This window comes from Coffea arabica, chromosome 2e, assembly GCF_036785885.1.
Source record: "Coffea arabica cultivar ET-39 chromosome 2e, Coffea Arabica ET-39 HiFi, whole genome shotgun sequence".
Taxonomy (NCBI): Eukaryota; Viridiplantae; Streptophyta; class Magnoliopsida; order Gentianales; family Rubiaceae; genus Coffea; species Coffea arabica.
The window spans coordinates 8,258,179-8,279,573 of record NC_092313.1 but is presented as its reverse complement, the minus strand read 5'-3'; the positions used below and the strand labels follow the sequence as shown (position 1 = coordinate 8,279,573).

At 36.9% G+C, this 21,395-nt stretch overlaps 2 protein-coding genes across 4 annotated transcripts; both read right to left on the bottom strand.

Annotated features, from left to right (window-relative positions):
* Positions 1 to 981: 981 nt before the first annotated feature.
* On the bottom strand, positions 982 to 6,223 carry LOC113730674 (diphosphomevalonate decarboxylase 2-like). 2 transcript variants are annotated; one of them, XM_027255524.2, is made up of 11 exons: positions 6,086 to 6,223; positions 5,690 to 5,952; positions 5,217 to 5,415; positions 4,982 to 5,045; positions 4,279 to 4,342; positions 4,102 to 4,182; positions 3,159 to 3,245; positions 2,810 to 2,967; positions 2,638 to 2,686; positions 1,789 to 1,913; positions 982 to 1,608 (listed from the first exon to the last, which is right to left on the bottom strand). In XM_027255524.2, exons 2-11 carry the CDS (start codon positions 5,900 to 5,902, stop codon positions 1,386 to 1,388), a joined length of 1,263 nt encoding a protein of 420 aa, XP_027111325.1. In that variant the 5' UTR covers positions 5,903 to 5,952; positions 6,086 to 6,223; the 3' UTR covers positions 982 to 1,385. The 2 variants fall into 2 exon arrangements, with proteins under 2 accessions (XP_027111325.1, XP_027111324.1); XM_027255523.2 differs by having other exon boundaries at positions 5,690 to 6,143.
* A 3,994-nt stretch (positions 6,224 to 10,217) lies between these two features.
* Positions 10,218 to 19,428, bottom strand: LOC113730672 (uncharacterized). Of its 2 annotated transcripts, none has more exons than XM_027255521.2 (13): positions 18,996 to 19,428; positions 18,251 to 18,367; positions 17,481 to 17,545; positions 17,035 to 17,140; positions 16,518 to 16,589; positions 15,627 to 15,686; positions 15,415 to 15,544; positions 15,140 to 15,333; positions 14,832 to 15,013; positions 14,510 to 14,637; positions 12,805 to 13,085; positions 11,790 to 12,030; positions 10,218 to 11,347 (listed from the first exon to the last, which is right to left on the bottom strand). In XM_027255521.2, the coding sequence occupies exons 1-13, from the start codon at positions 19,260 to 19,262 to the stop codon at positions 10,473 to 10,475; spliced, it is 2,718 nt and encodes a 905-aa protein (XP_027111322.1). In that variant the 5' UTR covers positions 19,263 to 19,428; the 3' UTR covers positions 10,218 to 10,472. The 2 variants fall into 2 exon arrangements, with proteins under 2 accessions (XP_027111322.1, XP_027111323.1); XM_027255522.2 differs by having other exon boundaries at positions 18,251 to 18,363; positions 18,996 to 19,135.
* Between the last annotated feature and the right edge of the window lie 1,967 nt (positions 19,429 to 21,395).

Genomic DNA, 21,395 nt, shown 5'->3' with positions numbered 1-21,395 from the left:
GACCATTACTTGTAGCGGCCTTGATCAGAAGATGGATGCTTTTTTTTTTTTTTTTTTTTTTTACCGTGCCGATAACATTTCTATAATTTAATAATCTGATTAAATTAAAGGAGTGTTCTGACATTTTCTTTGAATTTTTTTTCACTGCAAGCGAGGTTCGAATCTCCGACCTACAATCAAAAGGAACCGGTGACCAGTGGTTATTAAAAGATGGATGCAGAGTTCGATATTTAACCGCCAGTACAATAAAGTAGGATGCTGAGTCCGATATTGTTCCAAAACCGGAGAGAGAGGCTTAAGTCCCTCCTTGGACTGTAGGTGAGAGTTCAAACCTCACCTGCAGCGAAAAAAATCTAAGAGTTGTGTCATAACACTCTTTGGTCTAGTTGGGTCTGTATACCCACTAGCCCCCTATCACAGCCTCCTTAGGCTTCCCTCCCCCTAGATTAGGATAGAGTAGGTTATACAAATGTATAGTTGCTGACAAAAAAAAAAAAATTACTTGCGCACAGATTATCCCTATAAAGTATTATCTCGTTGGGAATTGTAGGGAAAAAAAAAAGAATTAAACTGACTTGGTCCCACCTCCGCCAACTGATTGCTGAAGGCCTCAAGGCACAAAAGACTTTGTAATCACCAATATCAAAATCGCCAACACAAGTATATTCAGTTGACAAGAACGGATCATTTTCTTGTAAAAAATCGTGTTCAAATTTTGTTGTTGATGTGAGTGTCATTTCCTCAAATATTGATAGCTGTTTTAGACGAAAAGATTCTAGTAGTCTTCAATGAATAAATTGCGGTATACAAATGCAAATTAAAGTTTCAACAATGTTCCACAAATGATTTGAGCAACTTGTGTATCATTAATGTAAGCTTCCGGCGACAAGCAAAATTAGGCCAAAGTGGGATTGCGTCCCCAGATTGCATCGATTTAATGCAAATTCACTGCTGAAAAAAGAATACGGAAACATGAAACTGTTGAATCTAATCAAGATCCCAAGTCTTTCTTAATAATTAAGAAGAGCCACAACACAGATTTTACATATCATGTAATCTGGAGAAAATAACCCTGCCAGAGCACTTGATGGATAGCTTAAGACGAGCACCTCCAGAGTTCCATTCATGCAACATTATTGTTTTTGAGGTACAAAGAAATGACTCAAAAAGATCACAAAATTCTTATTTGTTATCTTGCTGGAAAATCCCAAGTACATGAATATTGACTGACAAGAAGGAAATTCTAAATTACAGCTACAATTCAAAAAATGGCTCCAACTTGGGAAGTTCATACGCAGTGACTTCTTTGCTGTAAAGGACCGTCATAATTGCAATCCTTCAAGCTCAGATACTTGAAAGTTAGCCCGAGCTAGAAAAGCACACCTTTACTTGGGCAAGCCAGTTTCAGGGTTTAGGAGAGCTTGACTTTCCTCTGTAAGCAAAACTGGACCTCTACCAGGTCTTGTACAAATGAAGTAGCTTACATCTCCTTTGAATTTTTGGGTGGGAACGTTATCCTTGATTTCTGGAGGTGGAGGCAATGCTTCCACATCTTTCAGGTCCTGAATGCCAGCATCCATTAGAACTGATTTATCGCCAACAATATAGCTGCACAAAATAGGACACGCAAGAGAACATATTAGGGAGCTCATTATGGAAAATGTATTGGGACAAGAAAAACAAATCAAATCTTGAGTTGATGAATGTTATTCCCGGTTAGAAAGGCCGTGTAAGATTCCATTTTTAAATACTTACAACTTCAAAATAAAAAACAAGCAAAAAGATTACCTGTTTAGATCTGCACCAGACTGCGGAGGGAAATGAAAGAGCAGTCTTTGAAGCAGAAGGGCTGCAACTTTCCTGTTGCGGGCTATTAGAACTGCATTTGGACCCGCATCAAAAGTATAAGCCACCTGCCAAATTTCATCATACTTGTCATATCCAACCATTTGAACTAACCAATATGAGTTTCAACAATATTCCCACAGGTTCAGAGACCACATATTCAAATTTAGATGTTTGCCAATCCAAATGGCATTTTGATTACAAGATGTAGATGTTTGCCAATCCAAATATTGTAGCCTCTAAAACAAGATAATACTTTATTGTATGAGCTAAACCAGCTTGCTCAGCAATTCTTTTGTTACTAAAATCCCTGTTACATCCCATTTATATAATCTTATAAAGGTTGTATTACCTATCAACCAATTTCTCTGCATGCAAGCTTCCTAAATACACATGGGCCTAGCAAAGAGCATATACACACCCAAACATGCATAAATCTTACTGTGTCTTACTCTTGAGTGTGTGTTTGTGTGTGTGTGTGTGTGTGTGAGAGAGAGAGAGAGAGAGAGAGGAAATATGAAGTAAAACAACTCTCTGCCACTGACGGCAACATATATCATCAGTCTTGCTTGTTTATGTGCCCTTTCAACAGGTCTTATCTGAATCTATGTTCATATTGCTGATCTTCATAAACAAGAAAACAGAATTTTACAAAGAGCTTTAACTTACTAAAAGATTCCAAATAATATAAGTTTGGATCAATAAGGGCGGTTATCACAATAAATATAGGAATAATCCGTTTCTGAAACTGATTTGCAATCCTTGCACTTTACAGATTTTAGAAAATTCTACCTGAGGTGTTCCCTCGGAGCGATTCCATTTCTCAACACAGCTGATTATCCTGCAAAGTTGCAAACCAGTACTGTTTAAAACTAAAAATTTGAGAGTGCAGCTTTGAGACCACAAAGGTTGACAATGTGCCACGAAAAAGAAAAATACAGAAACTCTTGACTAAATTGCTTGCCTATGAGATGTGTCATTCATGTAGAATATAGGGGGACTTGTATCCAGACAGACGGCATGGAACTGATTACTGTCTGAACAAGTCAGACGAGCAAATGCTGGAAAATTACGACTTTTTACGGCTTCTTCCATCTCAACTACACGTTTAGGTACCACTTCCTGAAATAATTGCATCCAAGAATTAGAAATTCAAAAAATTGTGTAACTTCATATCATGAAGAGTCTGATAATACAAAACTACACACACACAAAACTTAAACGTAACAACTAAAGACTCATAAACAAGCTCAACGAAGTAACTGAAGACTCATTATTTAAAATAAAAATAAAAAAAGAGGACCAGGTGATACCTTTGCTCTGTGCAGTACAAGAGGACTTGTTTCAACTGTCTCGCGCATTCCACTGGTGCTACTAGTTTCCTTCTGCCGCGAACTTACCTGAATTCACAGGAGCAATTTGAGTGACTAGTACATAAAGGATGCTGAAGAGATTAATGATGAGAAAGTGAATAACAAAGGATAAGGGAGTTCTTTTTTTTATCAACGAAATTGATGATGAAGCATGTAGTGATGTGCTTTTAGAAATAGTAGCAGGAAGTCACATGATACTCATAGCTTCTTCCAGTGAACTAAATCTGATTTATCTAGACATACGAAGAAAGTAGTATAACATAAACTTATTCTCATTATGAAGGAGCAATCATTGTCACTCACAAGAAGGGATACATGTCAAGGCACACAGGGTACCCCAACTATGAATAGCCATCCCACATGTTACTGTCAAATATATGGTGCAGGGCATTAGAAGACAAAGGGCAGAAAGAAGACTCATATTCCGAGATTTTGCATTTTATGAAGCCAAAGCTAGTGGATTTCCACCAATTACAAACACTACAATATTCAATGCAAGGACAAGACCTACTGGATCATGTTAACAGTAGTACAAGAATAGGTACTGGGATGTAAAACTTAAGTATACCAAGTTTTGAGGACAGACCATCCAAAAATCACTTTACTAGGCATTTTAAGCGGTCGCTACATCATCATCAAATTCTAGATTCTGAATAAGGAATATTTGAATTGGACCAAAGCAAAGATTGTGAATATTGCTTGACAATAAAAGTAAAACAAATAAAGGGCGAAAAAGAATGTGCAAAAGGATTTATTCTGTATAACCTTTCATTCTTATGTGCACCCATCTACCAACAAAAAGGAAAAGGATAATGAAAAATTTGTACTCTCAATATATCCCTCAGGCCCAAGGAAGTGGAAGATGAAAAAAGTAGGTATGTACCACTGCAATGAGAATAACAAGTTCATCCCAATGTTTCTCATCCACAAGCTGAACGGCAATGCTATCATTTCCATTGTCATCCTTATCAAAACCATGAAAACCAAATTATGGCAAGATCTTAAAAGATAACCTCCTTTTCATTGGAGACACAGAACAAAGCTTATAATCCAAACGTACTTTTCCCATGATCCACTTGACAAATCCACCATACAAGCTGCGACAAGCACTTCCGGAACCTTGCCTATACACGAATAATGGTGTCATTTGTAACTTAATTTTAGCCACATAGAAAGAGATGCATGTATAGCAGCTAGCAAGTTTTGGGAGAGACTAGAATATGAGCAAACATATTAGAAGGAAGCTTCAATATTTACAATCCTACAACACTACAGCATGAGAACACATTTAAATCATCCAGTTCTCAACTTCAATCTGATAGTTAAATCCCAACAATAATGTGGCCACATACATACACCTAACATCAATTGACAAGCCAGGCATGAGATGAGCCAACACAACAAAATCCCTCCAACAAAACGGGTTCCTTATGGGCTGCACAAGATTCTCCTGAAAAGCACAAGCTTCTCCTCAAGTGCACTCAGAAGGTAATAACAATAAGATGCACTAGAGAAAGAAGGAAGCTGACATCTGAATTCCAGTTTCTAAAATAAGTAAATGAATCCTATACCATTCATAGCCCAACAGAGATGAGTGCAAAAACTTTAAACTATATCTCATCTCCCCTATGAACATCAGCAGGGAGGGGGTTAACACATGTAACTTATAGCTCAAGAGACTTGATTATAGTGCAACCATTGACACAAGAAGACTAAGGCACATGGTAGAGATGAAACTGCGAAGCAAAGTAATGAAGAATTACCTGGCTATAGCAGAAAGATGACTATTATCTTCTTTCACGTTCATTAACTTTGCAAGCGAATAAACTGCAGGTGAAAAAAAATCATACATTTTTTCTCTTCTTGTATTATCTCTAAGACCATTTAAATCCAATAAGTAAAGGGACAAGAGTACTAAGACAAAGTACTGTAAGGCCCTTCAGAACACAAAAGCACAAAATCGGTAACAAAGATAAAGGGAGGATACGTAGTGAATACCAAGGCAGGCAAAGCCGGCAGCTGAGGAAGCCAAGCCAGCAGCAGTAGGGAAATTATTGTAAGACGCAATGTGCAAATGCAGGTTTTCCCAATCTCTTTTTGCAATTTTGATACCCTTCTTCTCATCCTCGACGTCACTAGCTCGAGATCGAATTTCCCTCAAACAATTTTGATATCTGCCTCCGGAGAGTGATATTTCCTATATTAACCAAACAGCAAAACAATTAACAAAAAGTGCCCCTCCAAGGATCACAGGAGAGAACAACAGAATCCAATTCACATAAAACCTTCATCAGGAAAGTACAACCAGAGGAACAATCTTTTGCTCCACATAACTGAACACAGATTCGTTTACAGTAAAGGGTTGAGGGGGGCATTGAGCATGATGGGCGGAGACTAAATTGAATGCGAGTAAATTAGTAAAGAAAAAGAATACGAGGAAGGAGGTAATAGCAGTGGTGGGTTTCAGTTACTTTGCCATTGAGCCACATGCGGTCGTGGGTGAAGTCGGGGCTGACGGCGACGGTGGTGGTGGTGCAGAGGTGGGAAGGATCAAGGGTGACGCTGATGCTGTCATTGATGGGGAGGATCAAGGACTCGTCCCTCTTCCCCCAGTACTTGATGACGGCTATATTGGTGGGCGTCTGGGCAGTCACCATCAGAACCCATGATTTATTCTCAGCCATTCTTACCCTCCCAGCTACTTTTGCTGCTGATTATGATTGGGAAGCAATTGCTGTAGCAGTGATATCGAGAAGAACAAGAAATGAGAGATGAGAAGGTGGCGTGAATTGCTAGGGAGGGAGGGTGGCTTGATTAGAGATCTCTATGAGATGAGAGTAGGGGAAGAGAGAGAGACAGAGGGGTACGTGATTTCGTGGGAATTCCTTGAGAGGAAGAGCAATCAGGCCTGGGCACTGTGGATCTATCCGTTGCTGTTTGGTGGCGCCGAATTTATATATAATGCGACGAATCCATGTTAGTTATAAAGAGGAGGAGCAGCAGCACCAGTAGCTTTTAATTTGGACAACTGCTTAGAGCAAGAAACAATCAAGAATCAACGGCTCCTTAGTCCTTTATTGCCTCCTTATGTTGATTTTTTTTCCTTTTTTTGTTTTGGTATCAGGCGCAGCTGACAATTCTCTCTGGAAAGTGGACACTTGTGACTAGAGGTGCAAATGAGCCAAATCGAGTCAAATTTTAGTCTAATTAAATCGAACCTCAGTTTAGTTTTACGAAACTCTGTTTCGAAGTCGAATTTGGCAAATTCTCAATGTAAAGCTTGAGCTAGAGTTTAAAAAATAAAAAATTATTTTATTTTTTAAAATAAATAAAATAATAATTTTTCTTAATAAATAATAAAGTATTCATAATATTTATGTAATTTTACTATTAAAATAATATATATATATATATATATATATATATATATATATATATATATATGTTTGTATCGGCTCCCTAGCTAATAAGTTGAATATTTTTGAACTCGAGTTCAAGTTCAAATTCAACTTGATCAGCTCGAACTCGACTCAAACTTGGTAAACATCGAGTTCGGAGACTTGAGTTCCTCGTGAGCAGTTCGATTCGTTTGTAACCCTACTTGCGATTTTGAAACCCCCAAATTTTTAAACACGTTAATAACACCTTGGTATAGGGAGGACTTTTTTTTTTCCTCTAATTTCCAAATCTAATGAATGTACTCTTTCTGTTCCATTGAAAGTGTCATACTTTTCTTTTTGGAATGTTCCAAAATATTTATCCTGTTGAGAGAGTCAAAACACTTTTTAGTCTGTTTTTCTTATATAATCCTTTTCTCTAATCATATTTATGTTACCATTTAAATTCAAATTTTGAATTTGTGAAGGTAAATTTGAAATAAGAAATACAAACCACTATTTTTAAAAAGTTGAATTATCGAAACAAGACCAAATAATTGGGACAGAGAAAGTATTACTTCAATACTCCAATTGAGCATGAGTTGAACCTATTATGCTCAATACTCGAGTTGAGTGAGTTCAATTTAGGAGTAATTCGAGTCGAGCTTAACTCAATTGCAGCTTATTTGAGTTTGATTTATCGATTTAAACATAAATAATTTCATTAATTCTTCAAAATAAATAAAGAAAAGAACAGGTCGGAGGCAATGACTAAAGGAAGGGTGTTCATTTATTTACATTGAAAATGTGGCACAACCAGCTGCATCAAATGCATGCAGGAGCAGGGCCTCTAGCAGTAGCAAGTAACCAAGCAGCCGGTGAATTTGGCAGGGGTACTTCTACTCTGCCCATATCTAACTATTTGTCCGATTATTTATGTGTGTTAGGTTAAATTCTTCTTCTTTAGAAAGGATTAATTAATATTTGTGAGTGAGGTTAGGTAAGCTGCAACCTACAAGTAGTGGGCCTTTTCTAAATATCTCCACGTGTTTCACACAATAACTGCTGAATAATAATATTTAATTTAATTTTTTGCAAATCACAGTTTAAAAAAATTTTCCATTCATCTACGGGCAATAACTGCAGTTTCTCAAAAGTGAAGAATTCTTCAGAGTTTCGTAGTCTCATCTCATCCTTATGCTGCAGATGAATACAATAGAGAAAAGAATGCATGGATGAAAATATACTAAAAGAGTAGTGTATTTGCATTTGCTTTTGGATGTTTGAACGTGGCCTGCTAAGTCATCGCCGGACAGTCATGGCAGGAAATAGACTAATGAGTTATGGCCACTCGCCCTAGCGAGTGGTAATACTTGTTTCAGGAGAAAGAAAAAAAAAAAAAAAAAAAAGAGAGCAAGTACTAGACTTGTACCGTCCAACCGTTTGGATGCGGGGTTTCGTGCCGTTCAATGGAAATGAAATGAAAGCGTAACGGTATTGATTGTGTTTGATGCGTTTACTATGGCATCCCGCATTTCCATTACCTATTTTGGTTCTTCAACCTCATTACCTACACCTCATTACCTACAAATTTGGTCACTATGATCGTTGCTACCCACTTGTTAAAAGAAAGCAAAATGTAAAACATAATTGGGTTCAGAATTTAAGAAAAGATATATCGTCGTATTTGCTTCATCTATTATTTTTTTTCTTTCATTTTCTTATCACTTTATTCTTTCATTTCTTATAATAATTTTCCTCGGTCTCTCTCAACTTTTTATACAAAGGATGATGGTCTTCTTGTAATATTTCTTTCCTCTCATCCCTCTTCCTTGACAAGGATGGAGTTGAAGGTTGAAAAAGTAACAACTTTCAATCAAAATAATCAAAGGAAAAATGGACTTGATGACGTTAAATAAATTTGAATTTCGTTTCTTTGATGAAATACCCATAAATTTGATTGATATGTTTGAAAATTTTGGTTGGAATTTAATCATAAAACAGTGCTTTAATCATATATTGTGAGTAATTGATATATGGGTATTAAAAGAAAAAAGGAAAACATATAAGATGGAAAGTCATTCCTATTCCAACACAACTGCCTAACATATTCAGTGCCATTGTCATTCCCTAGTGGGTACCAAACGTGCGGTTTTTTAAAAGCATATTTGACAATCGAACATCGTCCGGCACAGCGATGCTCAAGAAAAGTAGGCGGGAGAAGAAGTCAATCTTTGACAACAATATGGAGTATATATTTTGTCCATTCCTTTGCACATTTGTGAGTGAAGCGTGAAAAAGACACGCGCGCTCCTCCGATTCTAATTTTTGCCTTTTGGGAAGGTCAAAGGTGATGACCCAAAGCCAGAGGAATTGAGATAGAGATGTCAAAACTACGGAGAGATGCCATCAAGTGCCATTATATGCTGGGCTTCTCCCGTGAAAATTTATTGAATATGCTTATAAGAAAATTATTTGAAATTTCTTATCGAAATATTACTATAACATGAGTGAGATAAAAGGATAATTAGACAAATTTCTTATTTGAATTAGCATTCTATTTCTATAGGCAGGCTGCATATATTTCTGACTTTCTCCTTCACTATTATTCTTATGTTACTAAAAAACTCACATCCAGCCCCACCTAAAGCCCCTTTACATTTGTATCTGCATATAAGTAAAGTTGTAATCTCTTCAATGCGGTAGGCCAGGGAAAGACATTAAGAACCATAAACATTTGACCCAAGGTAGGTCTCTCTGCACTATCACCGACTGAAGGCCTCAGACCATCCCTCTTTCTCGGACAGCGGTGCAACCGTTCCTGGCGGTTTTTGTTATTTTACACAGCGCGTAACTTTGGTTGCACACAGCGTAACTTTATTTACACAACGTGTAACTTTAGTACAAAAATTTACGGGCCCAACATACGTTGTGAAAATCAATGTATAACTTATGATCTGGATCGCACATTTTTTTTTGATCAAAATCTGGCCATTGACTGTTCAGGGGCGGTCATTCTGATGACCGTCCCTGCCCCTTATCCCTCTTTCTCTCATTCGCCCTTTCTTTAGTCCCACCAATCCAAACAGCCCACTACTCATCAGCAAATTTCCCGTTTTCAATTATGGCTTCTTTTTATAAAAAAAAAAAAAAAAAAACTTCACAAGTCAAATGAAGCACAACTTTTTTCCAGCAAGCATGAGAAGACTTGATTTAGTTTAAGTCAAAAAGAGTATCGGTCAAATAATTGCAACTGACTCTCACTCAACTCTCCGCCTGCGTACTCCTCTACTCATTTTTTGTTTTGGTTTTTTGTCTAAGTAGCAGCCTTTCACTTTTGACCAGTCCTCTAGATTCTGTTGCTTGGCTTTGGTAAAACCTAAGAGATCCCAATATTTCAGCCCAATGAAGAAGAAAATGAGAGCTAGCTAACGTAGGAAAGAAAATACCTTGTAGTATTAACTAATAAGTAGCATTTCAAGCAGACTACACTGAAATAGAAATTCACAGTATTAGATAAGGGCATTACTAGTGTATCAAGAACAATAATAAAGTCAGACAATGTAGATTGTAGCCCAAACGAGAATGCAGGACTAGAATGGCATATCTAGGATGCCCAGTATCAGGAAAGATGTGGAGATTTAGACATAAAATGCACGAACTGTTTTTACAACATTGCGAAGTGATAAGAAAAGCCTTCTATCATCTACTGCATTCATTCATCTCAAAATTGCGTAAAATCTCTTACGAGGATCAAAAAGCCCCTAATTTTTCTATCATGCTTACGAAGAACTTCAAATTCAATATACAACGAATTTCAACACATTCATTAGTAAATCTAATCGAATACTGCCCAATCATACACATACATTTTCACTCAGTCAGAGTCGGGATCACCGTCAACAATATCAGGAAGTGAATCCATTGAAGCGTCGTCATTGATTTCTACCACCGCTCCAGCGCCCCTTCCTGTGTTTGAAATTGTAGCAGAAATCTTTTCCACAATCCTAGTGTATTCATGATCTTGGCTTGTCACCACATCCTTCGCAGATGTTGGCGCGACACTCTGCTCAGTAACCATAGTGTTTCTTTTACTTGCTGAAGAAGAGACATCTTTTCCTGCTGCTACAACAAAATCTGTATGACCCTCAGCTGATGTAGCACTACCTGAAACCAGTCCATCTGATTCGGTGGCAGTATGACCACCAGCTGTAGCAACCAATATTCGCCCTTCAATATGATCGCGTTCCTCTGTCTGCTTATAGCTTTCCTGAGTCGGCAAGTCAGCCATTATCTCATCCCCATCTACTGGTACTTTGTCAGCTGCAACAGTCACTGATGCCCCAAATTCACCACCTTCATGCCCATTTCTTTTGGAAGGAGAATCACCATGAGGAAGCTTTTCTAATGCTGGATGGGTAGAGGTCCCAGAGGGTTCTTTATCGCTGCTGGTACATTTTCCAAGGTCATTGACATCTGTTTCATCACCAATTGCCAACCACCTTTCGTACAGATCATCATCCCCAGACTCTGGCTGAGCAGGTTGCTTTCCTTGTGTGCTAAAATGAAATGAAGTGCTCTTTCTGTGATCTGCAGAGTGTACTTCTGGAAGGTTGAGGCTAGCACTACCATAATGGTCAACTGCCGATTGAAGATCTATAAATGGAAGGGCCCTAGGATGTATGAGCACTTCCAAGGTCAAAAGAGCATGACAGCAATATTCAGAAATTTTTGTTCCAGATTCTCGACTGCCTGCAGTCACCAGAACACATAAATCTATGAGCAAGAAGCCAAGAAAAGTAGACTTTTTCAATTCCATTAACTTAAAAAAAAAAAAGGTTCGCGTAGCTCTGCAGAAGAACCTCTTACAAGTACGGTTATTCCTTCCATATCTTACATAATCGAAATAACGAAGACCTCTTACCATCGAACAAAATTAACACGACAAATTCAGGCATACATCACTCATTTGACAAGCATTTTAACAAGTACTCCAATTATACCGCTCATGTTAGTTACATAAAGGACAAAATCAAGCAACCTCTATTTCAGGTTTACCAACTTGACCTGGTATCCCCTCATCTATCTTAATTATATAAAATTGTTCGTGCCTCCAATTCAAATTGTAAAACTTGGAGACAGCCCATGGAGATGCATGGGAAGAAGATGACACTGGAGGCTGGACAGCACTTACCTCTACGAAAAAGTTCAAGACTCTGAGCAAGATGTGGAGGGCGAACACGACCAGGAGAAAGAAGGGATGCCAAAAGTGCGCGTAAAGCAGCAAGTTGGAAGTCTGCCCATATAGGAGTGGCTTCACCATAAACAACGGTACTATTGTTGTCAGCCCATCCCACTTTGCAAGCATTTGTTGCAACTGTTATAAGGAGACGATCAATATTTGATCGCCAACCATCTGATCTCATAGCACCAGCCTGTTGACAAAAAATAAAAATTTTCATTGTAAGCTCTGAAAGCATATACGGTTTATTGGAACCACAATTACAGAAAAATAGGAGCTGCATTCATTTGAATACTGAAATACTGACAGCTACATCCAATAAAGAAGATGCCTACCATCTCAGAAAATCAGGCTATATTCCATTAAGTGACAATACGGAAACATAATTAAATGTGCAAGGGGCAAATTCAGTGCATAGGCCTTGAAATAGATACCAGTAAGCATCACAGCCACTATAACATCACAGCCAAATTCAGAGCATAAGGCCTTGAAATGCTGAAGTCTGGGTCAACTTAGCACCAACTATAACATCACAGCCATAATGGATGATATTTAACACTGAAGCAGATTAGAAATGTATGACATAGCAACGGCAAGACTAACTAAGCATACTACTTTAAATAGATACCAGTAAGCATATAACTCCACAGATAAGTACAGCTAGATAGACCATTACACCATCTACATGAAGTTTTAGCTCCAGGAACTTAATACTGGCTGCATAAAAAGCACAATCAACAGGATCTACCATGGTACAAGACCAAAAATGAAGCACCTCTCTAAGGCTTCCAAGGTGAATTCTTATTCCAAAATAACCATGGAGACAGTAGAAAGAAGCAGAATGAAAGACCAACTTGAGATAGTTTGTGAGCACACCTTTTGCTAAGTCAATAGCTAAAGTAGTATTCTCATAAGCATATAAATGATGGTAACTCAATGCATTTAATTAGCTAAAGAAGGAACAGACCACACTCAAAAGAGCTTCTAATGCCTCTAATGCAGCAATCCTGACAGATATTGCAGTCATATTTTGGGATGTCTCCACTTCCAGACCACCTTTAGCAGATTGGTCTCCAACAGATTCAGCTGAAGTTGGATGCTTCCTTTTTCTCTGAAAAGATTGTTGCAGTGCTTCCTCTAAAGTCTTTGAGTGTGCAGCAGAGTACGAGCCACCACTCTCATGACCATGAGGATCCAGATCAAGCAATGCATTGCTTATAACTTCCTGGATCAGATATATTGCAAGCCCTGTCAAGAACCACCACCATTAGGAGAAACAATTCCATGTGACAGATCTCTGTGTGCATCTGTATTTGTTTGGGAAAGAAGGAAAGAGGTAGTAAAGGGTTATTGAATTGAACAAATTACAAGAAGATTTTTTTATTAGTATCACTAGTACTACTCTGAAAAACATCACTTCAAATTTGGTAAGCACCAAAACTATTGCCACTAAGTTAGATGCTAATCTATCCAAAAAAAAAAAAAGTTAGATGCTAAAAAAAAAAAAATTGGTTGTAGCATGCTACAAAGTCAAACCTATATCAAATATGGATTAAGAGAAAGGCAGGTAAGGGAAAAAAATTGTCACACAAAATTGGTATAGGATGCACAATGGGTGCACGATTTTTTTGTTAGTAAATTTGGCAAAAGATATATATGAAAACATCTTCTAAATCACAAAAAGAAACAAACAAGGTTAGATAACAAAAGATTAGTGGCTGGTTATGACACCAAATGTCCTCAAGTCAAAGTAGTTTGATTAAAACTGTGAGCATCAACCTGATACCTCGTTATAACCTTCTACATATGAGTAAAGCAGCATGTTCGAACTTAGATACAGTAGTAGATCAAGTAGAAAATTACCATAATGTTCAAAATGTCTTCAAATAAAAACATGAGTATGGACAATTATCTAGTTCTCACAAAAGAAGTTGCAAAAAATAGACAGCATGCAAATGCAAATGGTATCCCATAAAAACCTGAGATGTCGAAAAATCTCATGTATCTGATATTGAAGAGTAAAAAAAATTAGAGAACTCAAACCTGAAAAGCATCATGCCTTTTAAAAAATATTAACCTCAGCCAACCAGATGCACTTATAAACCTTTGATAATCCTTTATACTCAAGTACGTACGAGATCAATTCCGGTGTTAATATCATAAATCACAAGTTTTGCCTAATAAACTCATCAAGACCAAACTGAGAGTAGCTCTGGACTCATGCAAAGTATTGAGGTTCATTTTGTATTAGTATTTCTTTTTCAGGGCTCTTGACAAGCAGCATACTTATAGAAAATCACCTTAATTGCAATGATCTTCCGTAGAACATGTAGACTTGTAGAATGTCGGGATATTCAAATGACAGTATTATTAAGCAAATTTTAACAAGATTCACGAGTTCCAATGCTACAGACCTTTTAGAGGTTTCGAAATAATGAGCAACTCATGCTCCATGTGCTTCTATTTTTGAACCCCCAATATGACAGAAATGAGCAAGAGGAGGAGGAGAAGAGTATCTCATGCTTACAAGCATATATTCTGGCACATGCATCCATAAGGGATCAAAAAGCATGAGAGATGAACTAAGCGCGGGAACTAACATCAATTTCCAGGCACCCAATATCAACATAAGCAACGAGGTGAAAAGATATGTTAAACAATTACTTGCATACCAATCCCCATGGACATCAGCAAAACTTTCATAATTGAGTAAAGCTTAATCCTTAGCTCTGGCAGGGCGCATGTCCTAAAATATTCTGTTAGCAGTCGTGTGATATCTGCCACATGTGGTAACAATTGACTGCAAATGCGCATACAAAATCATGTTACAACTAACATTTTGAAATGTAAACTAAAGAAGGAAGAGGAAATCAAACTAAAGAGCATAGCTTTATATCCAACAGACAAAGAAGTCAAGTAAGGAAAAGCTTTATAATAAGATATAAATAGAGTGATTACATTTAAAAGAGAAGAAGAAGAAGATAAATCAGTCACCTGCGAAGTCCCTTTACAATAGAACTCAGAAGCTCCAGGCTGCACCTGTGCAATTCAGGAAGTTCTAAACAAATCAAGTCCTGTCTCATGGCAGTCATAAAAGGGGAGGATTGTGAGAATGAGCCATCCACCATCAGCACTCTCTTAACAAGAGCTACCAGTGAACGAACAGGCACAGAAACCTGCATAGAGCACCAGACAAACTTATGCTCAAAGTAATGAGTTCATGTATCTCCTTTAAAAAATACAAGAAATCAATTCGGTCCTTTCCACATATTTGATATCATAAACTAAACCAAGCATATCACCTGAACGGGATAAGCATCAGTGAGCATTGTGCAACAGCAGGTCATCAGGGTAGAAACTCTTGAAACTAATACTTGTTCAGGCCTCTTCATTGCCTGATCTGAGTTTTTGGCTGATGCTGTTAGCCCTCCTAAGGGAGGTGGGGGGTCCTTCCCTGGGGGAAGTAACAACCTCACTACCTCACTACTTCTGGCCTCTGCAACAGGTGAATAAAACATCAGCACCTAAATATTCAATCAAAATAGCAGTTCCATCTCCAAATTAAAGCAACTGTTACCTTCTTCTAGACCTTGGAACATAACATTTAGTTGATTATTTATGAATATCAAGACCTTCTGCATCATCAGTGGCCAGCTATCCTCATCTCCTCTGGATTTTGGAAGTAAGGCCAAGCCATGAGCAAGTTTCTGCAGACCAAGACAAATTAAGCCTTTTTGGATTGGCTATAACAAGCCAACCTAAAATAAAAGCATCAAGTAATTCTGTCACCTTGAATATACTGACAGGACAATTCTCTGACATAAATTTTGAAAATATAGAGGATTCAACCTGCAAATTCACTGTATATCAGCAAATCATTCATAATAATAGCCAGCAAAACCAGTTAAATATGTCAAGTAGAGCAACTTGGTCCTGTCAGTTCCTTTTTCCTTTTGTTAGGGGATGTTAGTTCTGCATAAAGAAACTTAAAAGGATGAGCAAACCCAGAATATACGCATCAGAACAGCCTTCCCTTTGTATATCTGCTAATGAAATGTGTATCTAAGATCAAACACCAGACTAAGATTGAAGAAAGGAAAAGGACTCTATTGCAATGCAAACCAACCAGCATATTGTAATTTTTAAAATTTCTAAAGCCCAATCCTCTCAACACTCAAAAGATTAACAATGCTTTTTCCCAAGTTTATATTAGCAAATTCCCAACATGAATTTACATGCAATCTGTTGCATTGTCAATATCTCACGAGGAGAAAGAAAAACAATAAAAGGTTACCCCAGAAATCCCTACCTGACTAACAACGCAAGTTTAGGCACCCTAAACATTAAGCAAACATTACCCAGGTTGAGATATAGCATTTCAAACTATACATCTTTCTCTGTGGGCCAATTCTACTATATAGTCCTCCACTCAGATTCATGCTCTACAAAGAACAGTGCTGGCAAAAGGACCATAGATAAGTATGTGGTTCTACATTTCTAGCATGTAAATAGTGGCCACCTTCATTTCTTAATCTATACATAATTCTAAGTAAACGAGAAAAAGTTTTTGGTCTTTCTCAAAATAATTCATATCTGGACAGCAAACACCCATTGACATTTGAGAATAGATTATCAACAAGATGCATGAAAAAATCATTTCATACAGAGAGAACTACTCACATTATCGTAGTGTCGACCGACAGAAGATGGAAAAGCATTTGTAAGTGTGCACAATAAGGAAATAGCTTCTTCCTGCACAAGCCAATCATAAAAAAAAAAAAAAGAACTTACAGATTGAAAAGGACAAACAACTGTGAAATTCTGCATAACTCTACTACTATGAAAACATACAAATCAAAAAGCAGTATGCAATTATTGACTGTGGAACGTAGGTTGATGAAGAACAAGACACCAGAATCCTGGTAAAGTGAAAAAAAATTAATAACTATATCGTTTTTTCCAGGATTGATTTCATTCAAAAGATATTGTGAGAAGTAGGATATGCTATGCTTCTAGAATACTACCATAGTTTATATTTAAATGGGAAATCATAAAGAAACGCAAAACTTGCAAGAGGAATAAATATGTTATGCATCAAATGTGGTAGAATGAAATCAATCAGTTCAGGAGTTAAATAGATCAATTCGTAAGGAAAAAAAATTCCAAGAAAAGGAATTTCCTACAGATTTATACCTACCCAGAAGGCATCAGAGCTATCCTCATTTAATAGCTTCAGTACTGGTTGAATAAGCTTAGAGGCTTGCGAATTCCCATCTTTCTTCGCATTAGGAAATCCACCCAACCTAAGTCAGTTAAAACATGAGCAGCACTGCTATGGATACTGCAAGAACGCATTTCATGACAAGCCAAGCACTTCTACTAACAAATTTAAGCTTTAAAGAGCAAGCATGCTATTGAATAACATCTCAACAAGTTAACTCCTAAACCCACACAGCATCAAGAAAGAAAAGACAGACTACACAGTTCTTCTGTGCAACATCTTTCTTTGGATTCCCGTTGCAGAAATGCAGGTAATGCTCTTAAGATTATAAAATAAGACATCAAAAAGGAAATCCAGAAATAATCCATAAACTCATGTCCATGGAGAATTGTTTTTCTAATGCTGTAAAGTACAAAACAAACCTTGTGAACAGATCAGACATTGAGGCACAAGAAGCGACCCTCACGAAATGGGAATCTGAAGGAGGCTGCTCATAGTGACAAAAGGGGGAAAAAAAAGAAAGAATATCTTTATCAGTAAATTATTTAATAAAGTTTCAACTAAAGAGTACTGTTAAGGTTATGAGGAAGCAAGGAAAGATAGCAAGATGTGAATCCCCATAGCAACAGCAGGATTTCAAAATTTTTACAGCTATGAGGTAAACACCAGACATAGTAATGTTTAATATTGGTATGATTGAACCAAAAAACTCCCTCTATCCCCAATCAATCACAAAATTATGTTCACGTTTCTTAGAAACCATATAAAGCTACATCCCTTTGTTCTTTATATGCCAAACTTTGCCTATATGTTTGTCATTCGACCAATATGGTGGTCATAAATGTTTCTCCCTTCCCTCAAGTCTCTCTTAACATACTTGCCGCCATCAAACTACGACATTCAATTGGGAGCAACGGGAATACATGAGCTTTGACATTAGTCGAAGTAAAAAGGCAGGAATAATTGCAATTGAGGAACAGGAAAGGCAAAATTGATGAGTTTGATTAATAGCATTTTTAAATCATAAAGATGGAAAGCTACAGATGGCAACAACACCACTTAGAATTTGGTTGCTCAAAGAGTCCAGTGATTTCCAGAAAACATTTAAATGACAGATTAACATCAAACACAAGAAATGATACATCTAATAGGCAAAAAATGTCTGATATGTCACTGGGAAAAGCTCAAATACCTGAATATGAGACAAGATATTGTTGAACCATTCTGAGTAGGAAGCCAAAAAACGCTCTGAACTGCATTCCTGACTTGTCAATCCTAGCAAGCATATTCCAGCCCAAGATTTATCTGGCTATATAATATTCAGTCAGATTACTCCTGAAATGAGTTCCCTCTTGACAACTTCTAAAACAGTATATAATAATTGTTTCTGTTTAAGTGTGATTTTGCTGGCACATGCAATATATCACTTTTAGACAATTGTACACGTGCATATGTATATGTGGGTCTGTGTTGCAATAGCATTTGAGTATACAGCATAAAACTGAAATATCGCATTCACCTAATAAGAATATATATATATATATATACATGCATATACTAATGAAAAAAAAGCTGCATAACTTGTTGGAACCACAAATCAAGGTGTTCACAGCTTTCAATTATGAACTTAATTTAACTCATCGGTTTACAGCCCAATTTTCTCTATTACTACAATCAACATGGAGTTAAACTCCTATTAAATTATAAGGGTTCTAAGTTTAGATGGGTTGTATTTTTGCTAATTTGAGAGTCCCTGACTCAGTTCCACACCATTTTGACTCATACTTTCTAAGTTTACATATCTCTAACTAAAATGCGTGCACCATGATACCATCTTGTTTTACATTGAAAAGATGATTAGTTTAAAAGCATATGATCAAGTATGACTAATGATTGAGGAGAAACGTAAATGTAGAATGTGCTCTAGAATATTTTACCATGCTGCTGGAAGCAAGGGCGGAGACCCGATTGACCCAGGCATCGACGGCCGACTTCCAGCCGTCAATGAGCTTTTGGTCGGTGGAAGATGGGGCCCATTCCCAGAGGAGACGATGAGTTTTAACGGCAGAGACGACGTGAGAGAGGTCCGAAGGGTTTCTGAAGGCGTGTTTTTCGTCCGGGATGTATTCCCTGAGAAGTGACCGCAGTAGCTGAGGCTTTAATGCGACGTCGTACATGCCCTGAATGTGATTACTTGCCGCCATTGAAGAGAGACTAGAGAGTTGAGGGTATAACTGATAAACCCTTGAGGCTTTAGTTTGGGAGTTTATGAAGGAAGAGAAAAGAAAAGATAACTTAGGAAAGAAAGGAAAAGAAGGGAGAGGATGGCTAATTGCTCAGATTATTGTCGAAAAAAAAAAGTTGGAATAATATTATTCTGACAATGCAACGGTACAAAACTATGCGTCTATGCCTATGGGCTGAAAGCCTGAAACCCAGTAGGCAAAAGAATTTTTTTTTTTTTTTATATATAGTCAGCCCGGCAGCTACTGGAAATTTTGGACAAAAGCTGCAGGCTGGCTTTGAAAAAAAAAACAGGCAGGTTGTCGGGCTTACTTAAATTTTTTTTTTTATTACAAACTTTTGCTGGCCGTAGTTGGGAATCATCTGCTCCATTAGCCGAAAAAAGCTGGCAGGGGAATATCTTTTCGATCAATGGGATTCACTTGCTCATTTCCTTTCCTTTCCTTTTCTTTTCTTTTCTTTTCTTTTAAGAATTCATGCATAATAAATAGGGATGCAATTGAACTGAACTACTCGCGAGCAACTCAGCCAAAAACTTGACTTGAACTCGGGTTAACCAAATTCGAGTCGAGTTCGAGCGGTTCGATAAAACAAGCGAGTTGAGTTCGAGTATTCCAAATCAATGCTCGAGAGTTCGTCGAGCTTAATCGAACTTTTTAATTTTAATTATTTAATATATTATTATTATAAAATTATTCTTATATCCAAAAGAATTGTTGAATTTACGAAATGTTTAAAGTTGTATAAAAATTTTACAAAGGCAATAATGTTTTTTCGCTCAAAAATTATTAAGAAAATGAAATTTTGTAACTCGACTTCGATCGAGCTCGATAAGACTCGCGTTGACTCGAGCCTATGCGAGTCGAACTCGAGTTCTGCGAACAAACTTCGAGCTCGAGCTCCAATAATACTAGGGGTGGGCACGGGTCGTTTGCCCGCCCCTAATATGATTTAACTAACCCGACCCTAATATATCGGATCAATCATTTTACGATCCTAACCCGCTCATAATATCTTTGAGTACCCATTATTCGGGTACCCGAAAATAAGGGGTGGGTCATACGGTACCCACCCCTAAAAAAAACTCTTTTTCAATAAAAAAAATTATTTTTCACTTAATATCAACATGTTTTTCAATAAAAAAACACGCTTTTTCAATTAATATTGGTAGAGATATTGTAATTAAAATCCATACATCACCATTCTCACACATTTCATTCAACAATCAAATCGATCTCATAAATTTAGTACATATTAGAATTATAATATCTAACGGACAAAACGAATTTCATAATAATTTTGAGTATATCACTATTCTCACACATTTCATCATTCGACAACACAACAAACATAAGGATAATAAGTATTTCGCAACTTTCCCAATTTCCTTAAGGATGTTATGGTACAAGACTGCATCCCAAATAAGTCGATTGTGAAATAAAGTTCGGAAAAGAATTGAATAGAACTAATTATTTTTGGAAAAAATATAACCAAAATAACCTTAAAAAATCTTTCCCAACTTCTTTACATCTTTGGAATAGACCTTATGGTATTAAAGGTGATGAAAAATAAAAATAAATTTCTTACACTAAATAAAAGAGACACATTTAAGAGACATAATTGCAATAAAATAAATCAAATAAATAAATAAATGAAAGACACAAATGTTTTTATTATCTAGCTAACAGAAAATTGAAATTCCAAACGCAAATCTTTGATTGAATTGATGCAAAATTTGTAGGAAAGATCGATGGAAGTAAAATAAAAATAAAAAGGATGAAAGGGATAAACAACTTTTATAACAAAGTTTCACAAATTTTTTTTTTTCATTTTGTTCGTTTGGTTCATGTTTCACCGAGAACATTCGCTTTCTTTAAACAAGATGATGAGAGGTTGATCATATAGGATTAGAATATGAGGCTGTGAGTCACTTCACTTGCACTTAGAATTAAAAATTACAAAGTTATGAAATGATTCCTAATTTTTTAATATTTATAAAATATACCCTGTGGGTCAGGTACCCGCAGGTTTTCATTTTTCTGATTCGTATCCGTACCCAATTTTTACGGGTACCCGACCCTCGTTTGCCCCGC